Here is a 22,246-nt window from a genome sequence, read left to right on the forward strand (position 1 = left end):
GTCACAGCAAGTCTAACCAGAGATCATGCAGACTGTGTGTAACAAAATTATCTCCAAATGAATCCCAAACTTTATTGTTGAATGCATGGGCAGAACTTCTTGAAGATACCAGAACAATTTCAACTCTGAGTTTGTCAAACGGCCTTGCACAGCTATGTTCAAGCACACTGCACAGTGATAGCAAATGAGGAATATGGCTTGAGTCACAGGCCCTGCTCCTCATGCTGTAGGAAGTTCAGTTTGCAGAACAAAGTCATTCAGAAGCCAGTGTCCTGACCAAGGGTGTTGCAAAGACCACATGGGTAACAGCTTCTTTCTTGGGACCATTTGCTTGGAGAATTGTTTTCCAGCCTTTTATTCTTAGGGAGTGTCTGTCTTTGTCACTGAGGTGGGTTTCCTCTATGCAACTAAATGTTGGGTTCTGTTTATGTACCCAGTCTGATAAATCTGTCATTTTATTGAGGAATTGAATCCATTGATATTAACAGATATTAAGGAAAGGTCATTGTTGCTTATTGTTATTTTTGTTGTTAGAGTTGGAAATCTGTTCACATGGTTATCTTCTTTTAGTTTTTTTGGAAGACTACTTTCTTGCTTTTTCTAGGATGTAGTTTCCCTCCTTGTGTTGTTCTTTTCCATTTATTATCCTTGAAGGGCTGGATTTGTGGAAAGATATTATGTAAATTTGGTTTTGTCATGGAATACTTTGATTTCTCCGTCTATGGTAATTGAGAGTTTTGCTGGCTATAGTAGCCTGGGCTGGCATTTGCGTTCTCTTAGAGTCTGTATGTAATCAGCCCAGGATCCTCTGTCTTTCATAATCTCTGGGGAGACGTCTGGTGTAATTCTGATAGGTCTGCCTTTATATGTTACTTGACCTTTTCCCCTCACTGCTTTTAATATTCTTTCTTTGTTTTGTGCATTTGGTGTTTTGACTATGTGGCAGGAGGAAATTCTTTTCTGATTCAAACTATTACGAGTTCTGTAGGCTTCTTGTATGTTCATGGACATCTTGTTTTTAGGTTTGGGAACTTTCTTCTATAATTTTGTTGAAGATATTTACTGGTCCTTTAAGTTGGAAGTCATCACTCCTTCTACAACTACTATCCTTAGGTTTGGTCATCTCATTGTGTCCTGGATTTCCTGGATGTTTTGGGTTAGGAGCTTTTTGCATTTTGTGTTTTTCTTTGACTGTGTGCCAATGTTCTCTATGGTGTCTTCTGCAACTGAGATTCTTTCTTCTATCTCTTGTATTCTGTTGGTGATGCTTGCATTTTTGGCTCCTGACTTCTTTCCTAGGTTTTCTCTCTCCTGAGTTGTCTCCCTTTGTGATTACTTAATTGTTTATATTTCCATTTTTAGGTCCTGGATGGTTTTGTTCAATTCCTTAACCTGTTTGGTTGTCCTTTCCTGTAATTCTTTAAGGGAATGTTTTGTTTCCTATTTAAGGGCTTGTACCTGTTTACCTGTGTTTTCCTCTTTTTCTTTAAAGGAGTTATTCATGTCCTTCTTAAATTCCTCTATCACCATCAGGAGATACGATTTTAGATCCACATCTTGCTTTTCCGTTGTGTTGGGGAACCCAGGTTTTGCTGTGGTGGGAGTAGTAGGTTCTGATGATGCCAAGTAGTCTTGGTTTCTGTTGGTAACATCTGGCATTTGTCTTTTCCCTTAAGTTAATCTCTGGTGTTCGATGTTCTTACTGTCTCTGGCTGGAGCTTGTTCCTCCTGTGGGTCTGTAACCTTGTGTCAGGACTTCTGGGAGATCAGTTCTCTCCTGGTAAGACCCCTGCAAAGACGGTTGTGGATCAGCCATCCCTCCTGGGTGCAGATGGATGAATGAAGGACACTGTCCCTTTTGTTCTGTAGCTTCGGGGTTAGGTGCCTCCAGTCTGGTCCCACCTTAGAAAGTCACCAGAGAGAAAAAGGTGATCTCCCCTGAGTCCTGGGGTCAGAGCACTTCCTGGAGACAAGCTCTCTGCCTGGGGGAAAAGTACACTGCTGGCTGTGGATCAGCTGTCCCTACTAGTTGTAGTTGGAGATAGAAAGGATCCTGTTCTAGCTGCCCTGCTGCTTCTGCACCTTGTAATTTTAACATTCTGAAATGTTCCACGGGTATAGTCTTGTTCCAGAGTGTGCATTTCTCACTCAGAGTGCAACTTACAAGTGTCAATTATTACTTCCTCTATATGAGCTTTAGAGGCCAAACCCAGGTGGTGAAATTTTTCAGGAAGTGACCTCATTGGCCCTTTTTCCTTTAAAAATCATTTAAACACGTGTTTGTGTGTGTGTGTGTATACCACAGTTCAGGTATAGAAATAGCAGGAAAATGTAGAAGTAATACTGGTCTCCTAAAGATTGAACTAGTGTCATCAGGCTTTGCAACAATCAACTTTGACTAATGAGATAATTCTCTGGCATCATTTTTTTTTTCTGAAAAAGTTTTATGAACAAGTGTTTAGTCCTTGGAATAAACTAAGACAATCTAAAAATAACAAAGACAATGATGAATGAGAGCAGGCCATGGTAGTACATGTCTTTAATCCAGGCACTCAGGAAGCACAAGTAGGTGGATCTTTGTGAGTTTGAGATCAGTCAGGTCTCAAAGAGAAATGCAGGACAGCCAGGGATGCACAGACAAACCCTGTCTCAAAAATCTAAAAGAAATTTTTATTAAATTTCCTTTGTGTTCCTTCTATCCTTATATGACAATATTCTAGACAAGATCACTATGTGAGTAGGAGATAATATTTTACTGAATTAATGTTCCTACTAATCTTATGTGATTGCACATGAGATGCCTCATTGGGAAAATAAATGCCTATGGTGTGGAATGCTGGCAGCCTGACCTTGACCACCATATAATTAAGCCAAAGTGTCCCCACAAAATTTTCTTCTACTTCACATATATCTGTCATGGACTACAAACCCATAACCACATTACACAAAAAGACACACATACAATGACACACACACACACACACACACACACACACACATGCACACTACCATTATGGTTATATTAAAATAAATCAGTTTGCATTTACAATATTATTTGGCATGTCTAGGTAACTCCCTAAGAATGCAATTCTTCCTGGAGTGCTAACTGGATAAGTAATTGCAACATGAAGAAGCAGCATCCAATAATTAATATATATGTATATAAATACACACACACACACATATATATATATATCCATAGCATATCAAGGTGTGATATGAGATATACAGTAGATTGCTGAATATTCTAATATATATGTATATTAGACAGATGAAAATGGTATTTTCTATATACACACTAGGTATTTCATATATGTGATATCATCTTCTATGAAGCATTTTAAAATTAACCTGTCTAAGTATGGTTGGTCTCTTGCATGTGGACATTCAGTTTTCCCAGGAGTATTTGTTAAGTTATTTTTCTTCTCCAGTTTATATTTTTGGCATCTTTTGGGGGGGGGGGTGTTGAAGTTTCAAGAGAGGGTTTCTCTGTATAGCTCAGGCTGTCCTGGAACTTACTCTGCTGCCAGTATTCCTTCAGTTCCCATATACGAGCTCAGTACGGAATTCATAACTTGCAAGGATGGTATTTTTCTTTTGCTTCAGTAGATATTACAGAGATTTATTTCAATGTTCATTTCTTTCTATAGTTAGTTTGGAGAAGATGTATTGTGAGAGCCAACTGATTATATACACAGCAATCTTACGTGCACTTGGGATAAGGTGCTTAGTTTGTCTCCAGTAATTTTGTCTGTAGAAGAGAAATGTATTCTAAATATTTTTGACAATCATACAACTTCATCTACCAATTTATGCATTCTTAGAAGTATAAATCTTGATCATTGTCTTTTATTATGAACAATTAAGGAAAATAATTCATTTCTAATGCAAATATTAGAACAAATTTTAACATATATTTAGTGGCATTTGATTAACCTAAGGCATTAAAAATGAAATACCAATTTACACAACCTTACTCATAAATATGTATATATGTATGTGATGGCTCCTGGTGAATAATTTTTTCAGATAGATATGAGCTAGAGACAATTGTGAAAAGAAAACCTCAAATGAGAATATGCATCCATAAGATTGGTCTTTAGACTAAGCCAGGTGGGGTTTTCTTGATTGGTGATTGATGTGAAAGGATTCAGCCCACCTTGTATAGAAACACTATAGGTAGGTAGTTTTGTAAGACAAAGTAATGAGCTGATGGGGCAGGATATACAGCTCATTGAATAAATGTAAACACTGCCCTTTTGAGGGCCAGAGTTCAGTTCCCAACACCTATATCAGGCAGCTTAAACTTTCATGTCACAGGAGCTCTAATGTAAATTCTCGTCATTAGCCTTTTCCTCATGGACACTTTCATTCATGTGCATAAATACACCTGCCACATACAGTGAGTCTAGCACCATGCTTTCACTTTTCATCATGAACTCATAACAAGTCCATTATTTTTCAGAAAAAAAGTGAGATTATAATTAATAAAGTTATTCAATATAGATGGCACCACTATCAAAACAATATCCAATGTCATATTTACAAATATATCATGGTCCCTTAGACAAGAAATACAAGAATACAACCAAAATCAAAGTCAAAGAAATCACTGGGCCAGCTCGTCCCCTGTGTGTGATCTCCCTGTGCCTCAGATCAATCCTTTCTCAATAATAGAAGATGGGTTAGAAAAGGAGGGCTGTTCCATCAAAGCTGGAGAGATTGGCTTGAGCATTCTGATGTTTCAATGTTGTAGAACATAGTTAGGACCTCAAAAATATCTCATGCTCTACAGTAAAGAAGAGCATGTCTCTGAATATTATTGGCATATCTTTGTAAGAGACAATATCTTCCATGTTTATATAAAATAAGTCATCTGAGAAGAGGGTTTTACCCTGGATTTGGAGTAGCAAGAGTCATGACCCTCCCAACTTGGATGGTAAGATCGGAACTCAGGTCATCACTAATAAGATTACATACTGAGTGATTTGCTCAGTCACATAGTATTTTTTATCCAATATACTACAACTTTCAAAGATTAACTAAATAATTAAATGAAAGAATGAAAGAATGAAATTAACCATAGGAACGTGATACATCAATATTAAGACCATGCCTATGTTGAATTTGTATCATAAATTGAATACAATCTGAAGGAAATTCCTAATAATATTAAAAGGAAAAGGCGTTTGCTAAGCCAAGTGTAAACACTCAGAATTCTCAATACTATTATGAGGACTTAGAACACACATTATTACAATGTGGTATCTATAATTATTCACAAATATACTTCAATCATGAATGTGTATGGCATCTGCAAGAAAATAAAAAGATGAAGAGAAAAAGCCAAGAACAAAAGCACAGAAATACACTCACGTTCTAAACAGAAGACTTAGAAAAAAATCAGACAGGAAAAATAAAATATTGTCCAATGTTACCTAACTATGTATGTGCATATATAATATATATTTAATAAAAACACATATTTTACAACTTGAGAAAGTTAACATGATTCCTAAATTAATAGGTTACTCATCCTACACCTTCTGATCTTTCTTCCAAGAGGGGCCCCACACTCAAATGCTCTGTCTAGAAATGGAGGTCACCAGAGATATCTTTTATGACTCTGTAACCTCTCAGGTCCCTTTGTGCACTCAGACAAACCCATCCCACTGATGCTCATACACAAAACAACATTGAAGAATAATTTAATGCATGCTTCCTGAAACTTGGCAGAGCCTATCCCTTCCCAGTGGATCAATACAGGGAGACGCATACGCCAAGAACCACAATCCAGGCCACCACAATGAGAACCACAGTCTCATTGATAATCCATTCCAGTTCCAACACCTCTGAAGTTAGCCAGCCTGCTTTTGCTAGTAAAATAGTAGCATCCACATTCACCATGGCATGACTTGGGGTCTGCCCCACAGCAGCAGCAGAGCAGAAAACTGCAAATTACCAGTAAGCTACCCTACCAATGGCACCCATGATTATTAGGCATGCCCAGCGTCCCACACAAACTAGAGCCACTCAGCTAGACTTAGCAATGATGTAGCAAGTTGACTCACACAGCACAGGCCTTCCAAGCTCTGACCTCCACCATAGGGGCAAACAGAGCCTTAGTGTGGGAAGTGTGTACTTTAGAAGGGTCGTAGTTAGGGTTTCCATTGCTGTGAGAAGACAGCATGACCGAGGTGATTCTTTGTCTTTTCTTTTCTTTTTTTTAAGATTTGTTTACTTTATTTATATGAGTACACTGTAGCTGTCTTCAGACACACCAGAAGAGGGCATCAGATCTCCTTACAAATTGCTGGGAGCCACCATGTGTTTCCTGGAAACTGAACTCAGGACCTCTGGAAGGGCAGTCAGTGCTCTTAACCACTGAGCCATCTTCCCAGCCCCAATCAAAGCAATTCTTATAAAGGACATCATATAATTGAGGCTTGCTTACAGTTTCAGAGGTTCCATCCATTATCATCATAACAGAAAGCATGGTAGGGTCCAGGCAGATATGATGCTTGAAAAGGAAGTGAGATATACATATTGATCACAGGGGAGTCAGAAAAAATGTCTCCTCTTCTGCAGAAAGCCAGGAAGAGTGCCTCTTCTGCAGTGGGTGGAGCTTGAGCATAGAACCTTAAAGTCCACCTCACACTGACACACTTCCTCCAAAAGGACAACACACCTATTCCAACAAGGATACAACTCCTAATACTGTCACTCCCCATGGGCCTAGCATTCAACCACAAGAGTATATGGAGTCCAAACCTACTCAAACCACTAGAAGTACAAATTCTGTTACTCTCCCAGAACACAGGTCGTTCCTCTTCCCAGGGGTAGGGCCGTTGGTCTCATATTTTATTTCCAACACATGTCCAAAGAAGCCATCCAATGCCTTATAGCTGGGAAGTCCAGTAGCCAAACATGATAAAATTCTACCAGCAACAACAATTAAAGCAAAAAGACACCACAAATTTGAAATCAAGAAATGAGGTCAATTTAAGAGAGGTAAGAGGAGATGGTAATGACATAATGAGAATCTCAAAAAGTTATTTTAAAAAATTTAAACAGGCTTTATGGCCCCATGGACTCCAGAGACATGAGACATGTATTAGAGCACACCAAAATCTACTCACACTTTTTCTCTCAGGCTTCACATTTTCAGCCAGGAGAAATAACAATCCTGTTGGACATGGACACACTAGTTTGTCCACAACCTCTGTTTTGCTTGAACTACAGAAATTATATTTCACAATAAGTTCAGTTCTTTCTTCTGATTTCGGATTGCTCCAGTCTGAGAACCCTAGGAAATGGCAGTCAGGACATTGGTCTGTCAGCTATATTTGGTCACCTGAGTAATCCAAACTGCTGTCAAAGTACAAAAGCTTTCAACTTTCTTCCTAAGCTCCCTTCCTGTGCTGGACTTCTTTTGCTTCAATGTTGGTCAGTCATCTCAATTTCTTCATGTGTTCCTCGTCAGTTTTAATTCCACAATAAATTTCAGGTAGGTTGGAGGACTCTCACTCAATGGTCTCTTTTCCTTCTTATTTCCTTCTCGCTCAGTCAAGGCTCAGCTTAGAAAAACACTTAGCTATATTGCCTTTGAAAAGCAGTAGGCCTGTATCTGGTGGAGGGAGAACCATCAATAAGACACTGAGTGACTCTGCCCCTCTACACAAGGTTAGCTCCTGAGATCTGTAACTGATAGCAAGCTGCTACTATCAGTAAATGTCCTTTCTCACACCTCTGTGGTGACATATTAGGGTCAACCAATATTGCACATACCTTCATAGGAGAGTTCCCTAATAAGAAATTCAATATACTATGGGCCACGTGAAATTCGCTAAGTTATATATCTTCCAGTCTGGTATGCCTTCATTTATGTCATGATTTAATACAACCTTAGAAATTATTCAATCACTCACTGTGTCCCCACTGTGTCCTTCTTTATAATGGTGACCCAGAAAGCAGAACTTCACTCTGTGACCTACTCATGAATTATTTTTTCTTCTGTCCTTGGACCTACAATAAACCATTCATTTCTTCTTATGACCTTTGGTTAATGGTTTTACAGCTCCATGAAATGTATTTAAGTTGTAACTGCTTCTTTGTATCTCAGAAAAAACTCATGACACAGTGAATCCTGTCAGAGTGCTAACAGCAGATTTTATATTATACAAAAATTTAATAGCAGTCCTATAATAAGGGCTTTATATTACCAATACAATTTTAGGAATTATTATGGAATCACCATTAGGTACTAAGAAATCATCTGTTTGCCTATATACCATCACTACAGGTCAGTACATCTTCATTGATCTGTGGAAAGTCTGGTCAATTAGCTGGGTAAATGCCCACAGATTATTATTTAGTTTAATTATGACAAGAAAAGCATACCAATAGCAGTAATCAAATACTGAAAATGTTGTCCCTTGGCCTTGCCTGCAAGAGCTCATCCATCATGCTTTACAGTTTATGGTGAAACAATCTCAGGAAGAGATGCTAGACAACTTGCCAATTTAAGGTTGCTCAATATCAAAATAAGACTTGTAAATATGAAGATTGGATACATTTTTAAATATTATATGGTGTTTCATTACAGAACATGACAGTTTTCTTCTATGACAGAGTTTGCCAAACAGCTAAAGCTTTAGAATGATTGAAAAACGAGGTTAGATATATATTTTATTCATCTATGTATCTCTGTATCTCTGTATCTCTATATCTATGTATCTATATATCTATGTATATATCTATCTTATTCATCTATCTATCTATCTATCTATCTATCTATCTATCTATCAGTGCACAGTCTTCATTTTTAACTAATGAATTTTTTTCCACAAGCACAATTTTAAATCTTTGTACATTTGATTATATTAAAAAAAAATACTTCAGGCTGGAAAGATGGCTCAGTGGTTAAGAGCACTGACTGCTCTTCGGAAGGTCCTGAGTTCAAATGCCAGCAATCACATGGTGGCTCACAACCATCTGTAATGAGATCTGGCGCCCTCTTCTGGAGTGTCTCAAAATAGCTACAGTGTACTTACATATAATAAATAAATTAATTAAAAAAAACTTCATGTGTTGAACTTAAAGAGTTTATTTATTTATTTATCCACCTTATTTCCTGATCACAACCCCACTTCTCCTTCCAGTACCCCTTATTATCTCCTTCCCACTTTGATGTGCTCCGATGGGTACCAACATACTCTGCCACATCAATTCGCAGCAGGACTAGATGTATCCTGTCCTATTATGGCCAGGCCAGGCAGCACAAATAGCAGAAAGGAATCTAAGGCCAGGCAAGAGTATCAGTCACAGTTGCTGCTCTAGTTATAAGGGGAACCTCATGAAGAACAAGCTTCACATGTCCAATATTTGTGCAAGGGCCAAGGTCCAGTTGATGCATGCTCTTTACATGACGGTTTAGTTTCTGTGAGGCACCAAGAGCCCAGGTTAGTTGACTCTATAGATCATCTTGTGTTGTACTTGACCATTCTGCCTCTTTAATCCTTCCCCCAACTTCCCACAAGACTCCCTGAACTCTAACATTTCACTGTGTGTCTCTGTATCTACTTCCACCTATGTAGGGTATTGGTTCTAATGCTTTGACTTAATCAGGAATCTCTGTGTCCAAATGCTAAAGGTCTTTGTTAACACTTGGTTTTTGATCCATCAATGAAGATGCCAACAACCAAAGGCTAAGCATGAGGTGGGACAGTTAGAGTTACATGGGTAGGACACAGAGAGGACAGAGAGATTTGTCATGACCCAGGAGGACAGAGATGAGGCAGACTAGGAGCTGTAGAGGGGATCATCTACAATGTAGGTGGAAAGTGAAAGTGGAGCATCAAAGGGCATCCCCAAAGCATCTTGGGCAGGAAGAACAATTGGCTTCATAGAAAGTAACCAGACAACTAAGCTGAGGACAGATTTAGATGTGCTAAGTCAGTAGTAAAGGTAACCTGGCAACTAAGAAGATGACAGATGATTTAGGGGTGTTTAGTCAGTAAAATGAGGGTAGGGGGCATGCTAGCCATGGGAGCTTTACCACATTGATGACACTCATAGGGTTTCTCTCCAGTATGTGCTCTTCTATCTATTTGAAGATGACTGTTTTGTGCAAAGGATTTATCACACTAGTATGTATTCTTTTGTGATAGGAGCTGACATTTTTGTGCAAAGGCTTTACCACATTGGTTACTATAGTGGCTATTCCTGGTTGTCAACTTTATCTGAAATGAACTACAATCCAGAATTAGAAGGTTCACCTATGGCCCTAATTTGAAGGCTAGAGATACAAGTTTCAGACCTGAATCTTGGCGTGGAGATCTTGAGGAATAGTGGCTATGAATCCCAGAAGATTAAGATAGGAAGATCTACGAGTTCAAGGTTATCTGGGATTAAAATTTTGGTGGCACACACCTTTAATCAGGGCCCTACCTTTTGCTGGAGACCTATATAAAGATGGAAGAAGGAAGGCTCTCTCTGCTTCATCTGCTTGCCTTGTGAGACTGAGCAACTGCTAGATCCTTGGACTTCCATTCACAGCTGCTGCTGACCATTGTTGGGAGTTGGACTATAGACTGCAAGTCATCAATAAATTCCTTTACTACATAGAGACTACCATAAGTTTTGTGACTCTAGAGAACCCTGACTAATACAGTTACATTTGAAAGGCTTCTCTCAAATATGTGCTCTTCTATGTATTTGAAGGCCACTGTTTGTTGTAAAGGCTTTACCACACTGGTTACATTCAAAAGGTTTCTCTCCAGTATGTGTTCTTTTATGTGAGAGGAGCTGACATTTTTGTGCAAAGGCTTTACCACATTGGTTACATTGGAAAGGCTTCTCTCCAGTATGTGTTCTTCTATGTAGTTGAAGACGACTGTTTCTTGCAAAGGCTTTACCACATTGGTTACATTCAAAAGGTTTCTCTCCAGTATGTGTTCTTCTATGTAGTTGAAGGCCACTGTTTGTTGCAAAGGCTTTACAGCATTGTTTACACTGGAAAGGTTTCTCTCCAGTATGTGTTCTTCTATGTATTTGAAGATAACTATTTGTTGTAAAGTCTTTACCACATTGGTTACATTCGAAAGGTTTCTCTCCAGTATGTATTCTTCTATGTAGTTGAAGGTGACCTTTTCTTGCAAAGGCTTTACCACATTGGTTACATTCAAAAGGTTTCTCTCCAGTATGTGTTCTTCTATGTATTTGAAGATGACTGTTTCTTGCAAAGGCTTTACCACATTGGTTACATTCAAAAGGTTTCTCTCCAGTATGTGTTCTTCTATGTATTTTAAGATGACTGTTTCTTTCAAAAGCTTTACCACATTGGTTACATTTGAAAGGTTTCTCTCCAGAAAGTGTTCTTTTATGTCTTAGGAGATGATGGTTTTGTGCAAAGACTTTTCCAGAATGATTGCATTCAAAACGTTTCTCTTCTGTATGAACCCTTTTATGGCTTTGAAGAGAACTGTGAGATACAAAGTTTCTACTACATTGGTTACACTCATAGGTGTTCTCTCCAGCAACTGTTGTTTTATGTATTTGGAGACTACTGTGATATGCATTAGCTTCAAAATGTGGGATAACTTCAAAGGGATTCTCTACAGTATAAATTCTTTCATTTCTTTGGGTATGACTCTGAAATGCAAAGGCTTTCACACACTCAATAAACTGAGAGGGTTGCTCTTCAGTATGACTTCTTTCATGCCTGCAAAGATAATTGGCATATGTGAAAGCATTCTCACATTCAAAACACAGATGACTCTTTTCATCTCTGTGAATAAGTTTTACAATTTAGTCTAATTGTAAAGAAGAACCTGATCTTAATCTATTATCACTTTGTTTACATCCATGTAGTTCCTCCACTTCATGGTGAGTTCTTTTGCATCTTTGAAGATTCATGGGATGGGAAGAACATTGATGACATGGTTCACCTTTATAGCATTCTTTTTCTAAGTGAGTTTGTTTACATATTTGAACAGAACAGGAAGAACTCAGAGCTTTACCATACTGATTTCATTAATAAATTTTGGTATCATGTAACACTACCAAGGCAAACAGAAGAATTTGCACATACCTAATACTCACAGAAATTTTTCATTGTGTGGTTTTGTAAATATCCCCAATAATGTTGAAGAACTAATTATTTGTAAACTTTTATCACATTTAGAAGCCTACTCAAAGTGGAGAGTACTACATATCTTCTAATTGTTCTAGAAGAAGGAGAGGTTGTTGCTTCTTTCAATACTCCTATGTTCACATGGTGTGTATCCAGTATAACTAATGGCAACCCTATTTAAAAAATAAATGGTATAGGGATTACGGTTTCTCCACGACAGCTTTCCTGACTGTCATAAACTGTCCATCTCACAAAATTTTGCAATATTATTACAAGTATATTATTGATACCAACTTTAGTATATGCTTACTAGAAGCTTTTAGACATATCCTTATCACCTACTCAGTGTGTATATCTTTTGCAATATCTAAGGGGTTGGAGATTAACCACACTGGTAGTTCTACAGGATAACTATATTGTTCTGTGATTCAAATGGTGAGATCTGTTAAGGCATTATTTCCTTGTCTTTTTACTTAGAAGAATATCTTGAAAACACAAATTAGATACCTGACATTGTTGAACATGAGTTTGTGAGAAAGTAATAATCATCCATAACTTAAAGTCCCCCTTTTTTTAACCATGATGCTTTTCTTTAAAACTCTCAGGACATATTCACATTTCTTACAAAACATATTTTTATCAGATTGCACATGAATATTACCTTTCATATCTTCTAAAACTTTGAAGAAGTTCTTCAATATTATCATCTTTCCAAATATAGCCTAAAATATAGTACCAAAAAATTATGTTATATTACTGGAAGTTACATAAAATTTAAGATACTAACTTCAATGAACTTTAGAACCATGATTGATTATTGCCCTCATTTATCTTTTCAACTGAAATTACAAAAAGAAATAACAATAACAAAGAAAGAGTTGTCTATACGTTTTAAAAAGTGAAAGGTAATTCACTGCCTTACCTATAGCAGAAAGATTCCTATATGTCTCCAGCATCACATCTTCATAGAGACTCTTCTGAGAAGGATCCAGCAAAGCCCACTCTTCCTGAGTGAAGTTCACATGCACATCATCATATGTCACTATACCCTAAAATATCCCATACATGTGCACGTAAGAAAATACATTGCTGAGAACATTGTAAATATATACTTCATTGAGATTATAGTCATATGATTCTGGTTCCTCCACTTGCTCCCTGACACAAATGCTCTAATGTAATCAAGGCATTTTAGAAGGAAACTGAAAAACAAATGAGCTTCACCTCTGTCATTTCTGTACCCTTGAGTAGGATGAAGCCTTCCACATGAAATGTCAATTGGAGACATAAAAACACCCAAGGAAACAGTTCAATAGTGCTGAGCACACATCACATAAATTGTATGAATAAGTGTTAACTAAAAAAAAGATGAACACACCGGGTGCATTCACTCATGCCTTTAATCCCAGCAATCAGGAGGAATACACAGGTGTATGTCATTGAGGTGGATGTCAGCCTGGTCTAAAATATGAGTTCCAGTACAGCAACAGGTAAATATTAAAGCAACAACTCCCCTGCAAAAATCAATCAAACAAACAAAAAACTTAGAAAGAACTAGAAAGAACTCAAAGGTCTTCACTCAAGTTCCTACAAATAATTATACATTCACTCCAGGTCCGTACTCTTCTTTCAAAAACCATGCAACCCAATTTAAAAATGGAGTAGACAGCTAAACAGAGAATTCACAACAAAGGACTCTCAAATGTCCTAGAAGCACTGAAAGAAATGTTCAAAGTCCTTAGTCACCAGGGAAATGCAAATCAAAACGACCGTGAGATCACATTACACCAATCAGAAAGCCTAAAATCAAAACCTCTGGTGACAGCACATGTTGTCAAGGATATGGAGAAAGAGGAGCACTCTTCCATTGTTGGTGGGATTGCAAACTACCAAGACCATGATAGAAATTAATCTGGAGATTCCTCAGAATATTGGAAATTGATCTACCTGAAAACCGAGCTATACCACTCTTAGACATATACCCAAAAGATGCTCCACCATACCACAAGGAAATGTACTCCATCATGCTCATAGCAGCTAGAAGCTGGAAACAACCAAGACGTCACCCAAAGAATGGATACAGAAAACATGGTTCATTTACACTATTGAATACTCCTCAGCTATTAAGAATGATGATATTGTGAGTTTTGCAGGTAAATAGAAGTAAATAGAAAATATCACCCTGAGTGAGGTAACCTAAACGCAAAGAACATGCATGCTATGCATTCACTAATAAGTGGATATTAGCCAAAAAGTAGAGAATACCTAGGATATAAGCTACAGAACTTAAATTTTACAAGCAAAAAGTCTCAAATGAGGATGCTTCAATCTCACTTAGAAGTGGGAAAAATAGCAGGTCAGTGGTGGCGCATGACGTTAATCCCAGCACTTAGGAGGCAGTGGCAGGCAGATTTCTGAGTTTGAGGCCAGCCTGGGCTACAGAGTGATTTCCAGGACAGCCAGAGCTATACAGAGAAACCCTGTTTCGAAAAACAAAAGAAAAAAAAAAGTGGGAAAAATAAAAGTGGAGGCAGGGGGGTGGATGTGGGTGGGAAAGGGTACAGGGAAGAAAAAAGGGGATCAGGATAAGGTAGGAGGAGACAGCAGAGAAGTCCAAAGGACCAGTAAAATGAATGGAAATATGCAGCCTTGGGAGGTGAGAGGTGAGGGGCCATCTAGAAAGTACCAGAGACCTGAGAAGTTAGAGACTCTTAGGACTCAAGGAGAGTGACATTAGATGAAATGCCCAACAGTGGGGAGAGTCCACCTCCAGTAGATAGACAGGGCCTCAAGTGGAGGGACAGGGTTACCAACCAACAGTCAAAATTTCTGATCCAGACTTGTTACTGTCTAAAAGAACTGCAGGGAGAAAACTGGAGAAGAGAACGAGGGAAAGACAGTCCAGTGACTGGTTCAACTTGGGATCTCCTGGCGAACCACTAAGGCCTGACACTATTAATGATGCTATGGTGTGCTTAGAGACAGAAGCTTAGCATGGCAGTCCTCTGAGAGGCCCAACCAGCAGCTGACTGAGACAGATGCAGATACTTACACTCAACCATTGGACCCCTATGGTAGAATTAGAGGAAGGCTGGAAGAAGCTGAGGAGGAGGGCAACCCTATAGAAAGACCAGGAGTCTCAACTAACCTGGAGCCCTGGGAGCTCCCAGACAGAGCCACCAATCAGAATGTGTATATTATTTGTGAAAAACTGTGAGGATGGAGAGAAAAAGCCAAAAATATAAGACTAAAAACATATTCAAGTTTTCATCTAAGTACCTAAGGAATGTACATGAGGAAAAATGTGAACTTGACTAATGTTACCTGTGATTGTATGCGGCCCCTGAACCATATATATCAGAGGATTACCTGGTCTGACCTCGGTGGGAGAAGAGGGGCCTAATCCTCTAGAGACTTAAGGCCCCAGTGAGGGGGAAGTCCTGGTGGTGGTGCGGAACATCCTCTTGAAGACAGGGCAGAGAAGGAATGAGATGAGGAACTGTGGGAGGGGAAGACTGGGAGGCGGGGACAATGGCTGGACTGTTAATAAATAAAAATAATAATAATACTTTAAAAAAATAGAGGAAAAATATTCCTAAAAATGTATAACAGGATCCTTGATTCCAAAGCTGTATGTCATGAGAAAACTGAGAATTCTCACTAGGAATATCAAGAAATAATACACATACTGGGACAATGTGACTTCTGTCCTTACTACAAAAATACAATAATCCAGAAAATGTATAATATTTGTGAAGAACTATAAAACTGTAGAGAAAAAGCAAAAAATATGAGCCTAAAAACATACTTAAGTTTTCATTGAAGTACCTAAGGAATCTACACGAGGAAAAATGTGAACTTGACCAATGTTACCTGTGATTATATGATTATACACATTAAATAAACAGACATCAAGATTCTTATAAAAAGAACTCAAATAGGTCCATAAACTGTTATACTTTTGCCCCATGCTCTAGAGCTGTCCCTGTAAATGGAAGTTATCAGAAAGATGGGCTATGACTCTGCAGCTCCTCATGACACCTTGTGGTTTCATGCAAACCTAGACCACTGAAGCCCACATACAAAACAATGTTGAAGACCATTTTAATGTCTGTTTCCTACTACATGGATGATGTCACAGTACGTGCAATCTGTCTTATCCACCTACCCATCACCGTGCACACCTGAGAAATTCTGCAACATAGGAACTCCTTTTGGCCAGGCAGTTGTGGCGCACTCCTTTAATCCCAGCTATTGGGAGGCAGAGGCAGGTGGATTTCGGAGTTAGAGGACAGCCTGGTCTATAGAGTGAGTTCCAGGATAGCCAGGGCTACACAGAGAAACCCTTTCTCAAAAAAACAAAAGCAAAAACAAAAAAGAAACTCCTTTTGTACCCTGGAATTGAATTTCTCTGAATCCTGCCATTGTGGCTGATTCTAATGGTGAAGGATCATCCCTATCACCTCTTCCTATCAATTTCTAAACTATTTATAAAACTTGTCACACAAAAGTGAATGTGGAATGCAAGGGTCAGTACTTACAGAAACCAGACCTCCAGTTTCCCAGTCTGTCTCCCACTGTATGTACAGCAAACTCCTGCCTTGGTGTACACAGTGGACAGTGATATTATAAGCGCCACAGCTTTACACTGCCAGTGCTCTTAAGCTTCCCCCTCCCAGGACATCCTCACTCAGGGAGGGGCACAGGCCAAGGGCCTCTGCTCAGATCACCACATTGACCAACAGAAGCACACTCTGAGGCACAATTCATCTCAGTAAAGGCACACTTGACTGAGAGTCAAACTCGGAGAGCTCAGCAGGCATGCTTCTCCTGGCCTGGGGACAGGGGCCTCCACAATAACCATGACACAGCTTATGGTCTTCCTCACAGCTTGCTGCAGATGTATCTGAGGAGATTCCTGTAAAGAACCTGCAAGCTACCTTCCACTGATAATCCTGATTGCTAAGCCAATGTCTCTGGTTAGCTTGGAAAACCCAGCTGGACCCTGACAGTAGCAGCTCCTCTTTGGGGGATCAGAGAACAAATGACTTCAACAGCTGAATACTTCCTAGCTCTGCCCATTCTAGGTGCAGACAGAGCCCTAATCTGGGAAGATTGCATTTAATAGATTTTCTAGACATCCAAAGCACTTATTTTCCTCTTCCAAGACACTAGAGTTCTTTGCATATTCCATTACACATATAATGTCCATTGCAGCCTTCTCTACTTCATAGTTGGGAAGTCCTACAGAAGAACTTCAGTCAAATTCAAACAGTAACAACAATTAAAACAAAACATGATCATAAATTTTAAAGCCAGAAGCAGTTACTGGGAAGTGAATCAAAATAAATAAATAAATAAGAAAGGACATGACTGCTTAGGAAAGCCAGAACCAGGAACATCTGGGAGAGCCAGAGGGGACAAATGTGGAGAGAGGAAGGAGGGAAGAAGCAAGAGCCAGACCGAGAGATCAGGATGGTAAATGGTAGATGGAAAAGAGCAGGTAACCAACATGGTTGGATTACATGAGGAATGACAGCTGGGAGAAGGGCAGCCGGAGCTCTGGGCTACAGGGCAAGGTATGCAAACACTGTCCTGTATCAGCTATGGACTGAGGTGTGCTGAGAGAACCTGACAGGCAGGTTTGCTTTGATTTGCTAAATAGGCTCATCAGCCATTTGTCCCAGGGTTTCAGACTTAATTGTAGGGAGAAAGAAAAAGGATGAAATGATTTAATTACACTCCCAAAGGTTGTGTTTGAAGGCTGAAATATACTTTATGGTCCAATATATTTCAGGGACTAAACGTATGTTCTAGAGCCTTTAAGTATTGCTCATACTGTGTATTTTCAGACAGAACAAATAATATTAATGGTAGGCACAGCCACACTAGTTTGTCTAGATCTTGTGTTGCTTGAATCAGAGTAAATACAGAAATTTGGTTTCTAGATATAAGTCCATTTCCTTATCCAGATTCATGATTGCTCAGCTCTGGGACCCTCCTAAATGGATAGTTTGGACTTTTACTGATTGTCTAAAATTGATTACCTGACTACTCATGGCTATTGTCAACTACTGTCAAGGCAGATGGTCCTCACCTTCCTTCTTCCTCCTCCTTTTCTGTGTGTGATTGCACCAGACTCAAAGTTGGTCAGAGAACTTAATGCTTACACAGGTCCCTCTTTATCTGTAAACCTCTCACCCCAATCCAGGGAGGTTGGAGGACACTCATTCACTGGTCTCCATCTCTCCACACTGACCAGTCAGAGCCCTGCCTGAAAGGAGCAGCAGGACAGTCTTCCAAGCACAGGGCAGCACAGGCAGATTAGGTGTTCATAGCAAGTCTTAACTTACCACAAAGCATAAGGAAAGGCTGAGTTATAGGAGATGTTGCTCTAAACACACACAAATATGAAATCTCTTTAGAAAGAGAAATTAAATTCTTCTTCTTCTTCTTCTTCTTCTTCTTCTTCTTCTTCTTCTTCTTCTTCTTCTTCTTCTTCTTCTTCTTCTTCTTCTTCTTTTTGTTCTTTTTTTTGTTTTTTTCCAGACAGTGTTTCTTTGTGTAGCCCTAGCTGTCCTGGAACTCACTCTGTAGACCAGGCAGGCCTCAAATTCAGAAATCCACTTGCCTCTGCCTCCCAAGTGCTGGATATAAGACATGAACCTGCCAGGCAGTGGTGGATCATGCCTTTAATCCCAGTACTTGGGAGGCAGAGGCAGACAGATTTCTGAGTTCGAGCCCAGCCTGGTCTACTAAGTGAGTTCCAGGACAGCCAGGGCTATTCAGAGAAACCCTGTCTGGAAAAAACAAACAAACAAACAAAAAGAATCTCATTTCTGAGTCTGGCAGAAAAATCTTAGTCGATAAAGGTGCTTGGCACTCAGCTTGGTGACAAAAATTTGATCTTTTGAAACCATGTAAAGGAAGAAGGAAAAGGCATGGGAGGCCTCTGTGAACACAGCACAAACTACCATACAATGGGAAAAACACCAGAGGGATCTAATAAAAAAAAAGCTGGAAAAGGGGGAACAGAGAAGATCTCGAAAACATGACTGAGCAAGCTCACACTGGACTCAGGACTGATAACCATAGCCTCATGTGGTAGGAAGAGTTGGGATCTCAGGATCTGAAGCAACCCAACCCCCAAGGCCCTGGCCCCAGACCACTACCAGCTCTCCCAAGCACCTTCCTAGCTTCAGAGAAGAAACTCTATTTTATTCTCAGGACTTCAGGGCCTTAGGGAAAGCTCCTAAAGCCTAAGCCCCAGGCTGCTACTGGCTCTGCAGATTGAGAAGGAGCTGTGCCACTCTCCATACATGAAGGCCTCATAGAAAGCCTTGCTTGTCCAGGCCAGTCCTCAACACAACTGTGCTTTTCCTTTTTCAAGACAGGGTTTCTCTGTGTAGCCCTAGATATCCTGGAAGTAACTCTGTAGACCAGACTGGCCTCAAACTCAGAAACTCACCTGCCTCTGCCTACCCAGTGCTGGGATTAAAGGCCTGGGCCACCACTGCCCGACCTGCTTTTCCTTTTTAAAGATTTGTCACCTGGTGTAGTTTTGCCCATGTGGCAGAACTATGCTTTTCTCAAGACAACCGTAGGTTTATGGCACACCAGGCCTTAATGTTGGTTGTCACCCTATACTGCCCCTTAGAGCCACTTGTGAAAGGCCTGCTCTTTGATATCACGATGGACCTAGTTCATGATTATAAACCAGAGTTGTCTCCTATCTTATGGATTGTGGACAAATGCCTGGACAATCCTGGTAACCTAACACATGTATATTCGCATCTTATTCTCCAATAGGCCTTTTTACCATAGCATATATCTGTGTGATGTTTTAGAGGCAGTCCTCCCTCACCTACATTCTACTTGCTGTCACTACGAGCATTAGTAAATCCTTTACACCAATTTTACTCTTCTACATCACAGCTTAATATTGGAGTGCCATTCAATACACGAGATGCCTTTTACAGTCCACAACGCTAACTCTAAATGGATCTTATACCTACATATATAACATCTTAATGCTAAGGCCAAAACTTCCTGAAGATACTAGCGAAACTAGGGCTTTCCGAGTTTGCCATCCTGCTTAGGGTTTTTCTATACAGAAGCCCCGACCCTGAATGTTTTGTGTAGATGCAGCAACTACAGGGAAGTTATGCCAAGCCCACCGCCGGGTCCAGAGAGAGAACTGAACCACAAGGACCCTCACAAGTCACAGCTTCTGTCAGGCTGCTGTTTACCACCCAGCCCCAGGGACGACCCAGCACACCAGCCCCCTCTGCTCAGCCGCCTGCTCCTCCCCATGTGGGAGATGGCCCTGCACTTACCATGTCGGGACTTCTGAGCTTGCCTGAACTCCCCACAGCTCACAGAACGTATTAAGCAGAAACACCACTTTCAGCTTAAAAGAGGAACTGCAAAATCGCGCCCGGAAGAGCCTGCCTTCTTTTTTGATTGGCAGGTCCGCCTGGATGTTCTGATTGGCTATGTCACCTTGAGTGACATAAACACCACCCATAGGCTTAGAGTGTGCTGAAGGAACACAGGGGAATGGTTCCAGGCACAGGTTGCCAGTCTGAGGGCAGTCCTTTCCCAGATCTGTAGAAATTTGCATTTCAGTATCACTTGTGTCTGTCCTCCAATTGCTTACTGCCCTGTTTTTGGCACTCTGGTGAGGGGAAGACCCACGACTCTAATTTCCTGTGTCTGGGTGATCACACTCAGGATAATTTTTTTCCTAGTTTCATCCTTTTGCTTGTAAATTTTGTAATGGCATTAAAAAAAATTGTGTGACTAAATTCTCCATTGTGTAATATGCCTATTTTCTACATCCTATTCTTCAGTTGAGGCACATCTAGGTAATTTCTACTTGCTGGCTAGTATGAGGAAATTTTCTATAAACATAGTTGAATAAGTGTTCATGTGTTATGATGGAGAAATACTGAGAACTAATGTTTTCATTTTCATTTTCTAATTACTGTGACATAAATATGCTATGGCCAAAGAACATTCTACTATTATTTCTTTCTCCAATATGTTATATGTTTTGTTCTTTCTGGGTCCTATATTTACTGACTTATGGGTAGTTAAGCTAAGGCACCAAATGATAAAGTATACTAATCCTTTTCTAACGCAAGCTGCCCAACTTAAAGACTGCCATCTTTAAGAAGGAGAATAAAAAAAGTTTTCAAAATAAAAAAAAAAAAAGAAGGAGAATTTAGCCTGGGTGTTATCATGATTGCCTCTTATCTAGTGTGAGAAATGTAAAAGTGATTAACAGATTATAAATTTGGAGAACAGTGTTATGGGAAAATGTCAAGGAAATATTGGAAGTTTATCCCAGAAGACAGCCAAACTTCTCAATAACCAAATTCATTATAAGGTTACTGATTGCTTTGGAATGTGACTTTGAATATATACTTTTCAGAATTTTTGCTAGATGAGGATTGAGCAGACAGCCTAAATCAGAAAGACAAAAATTCAAGAGGAATTCAGTAATGCCACATGTATTCCTGAGTCACATATCTAGGAGTGGATGGTCCATACAAGCCCTGTCTTCTGGATCACTAGTGAATAGGGAGAGGATATAGGTTTCAAGGTACACTTCATGAAAGCATATAAAATGAAAGTGTATCCCTCTACTTTTCTCTTAGTTAGGATTTTATTACTGTGAAGAGACACGATAACCAAGTTAGTCTTACAAAGGAAAACATGTAATTGGGGATGGCTTACTGCATCAGAGGTTTAGTCCATTATCATGACTGCAAAAAGCGTAGCAGCATGTAGGTTGACAGGGTTCTGGAGAAAGAACTGAGAGTTCTACAACTTAATCCACAGGCAGGAGAGGGACACTGCAAGACTAGGCTTATCTGAAGCACAGAAGATTGCAAAGCCTGGCACCACAATGACACGATTCTTCCAACGAGGCCACACCTCATAGTAATTCCACTCCTTATGAAACATTAAAACATATGAGTCTACGGTGGTCATTCCTATTCATTCCCCCACAGTAAGCATGAAAGTAAAAATAGGAGCTTAGAACCCTCCCAAGGAGGCTCTTCAGGGGCAGGGGAAATAGATCTAGTAGACATGTCATGTTACTTT

The 22,246-nt window shown here is 39.6% G+C and overlaps 1 protein-coding gene and 1 long non-coding RNA gene across 2 annotated transcripts; both read right to left on the bottom strand.

The window, feature by feature from the left end:
- Positions 1 to 2,647: 2,647 nt before the first annotated feature.
- On the bottom strand, positions 2,648 to 8,975 carry LOC116091116. The gene is made up of 2 exons (XR_004118941.1): positions 7,140 to 8,975; positions 2,648 to 3,751 (listed from the first exon to the last, which is right to left on the bottom strand). It is a non-coding gene; the product is annotated as an uncharacterized LOC116091116 (long non-coding RNA).
- Positions 8,976 to 10,560: 1,585 nt separating this feature from the next.
- Positions 10,561 to 20,571, bottom strand: LOC116091113 (zinc finger protein 120-like). The gene is made up of 4 exons (XM_031372180.1): positions 20,470 to 20,571; positions 13,056 to 13,182; positions 12,795 to 12,855; positions 10,561 to 11,722 (listed from the first exon to the last, which is right to left on the bottom strand). The coding sequence occupies exons 1-4, from the start codon at positions 20,470 to 20,472 to the stop codon at positions 10,693 to 10,695; spliced, it is 1,221 nt and encodes a 406-aa protein (XP_031228040.1). The 5' UTR covers positions 20,473 to 20,571; the 3' UTR covers positions 10,561 to 10,692.
- Positions 20,572 to 22,246: the final 1,675 nt, after the last annotated feature.

Source organism: Mastomys coucha, unplaced genomic scaffold (assembly GCF_008632895.1).
Source record: "Mastomys coucha isolate ucsf_1 unplaced genomic scaffold, UCSF_Mcou_1 pScaffold15, whole genome shotgun sequence".
In the NCBI taxonomy this organism is placed as follows: Eukaryota; Metazoa; Chordata; class Mammalia; order Rodentia; family Muridae; genus Mastomys; species Mastomys coucha.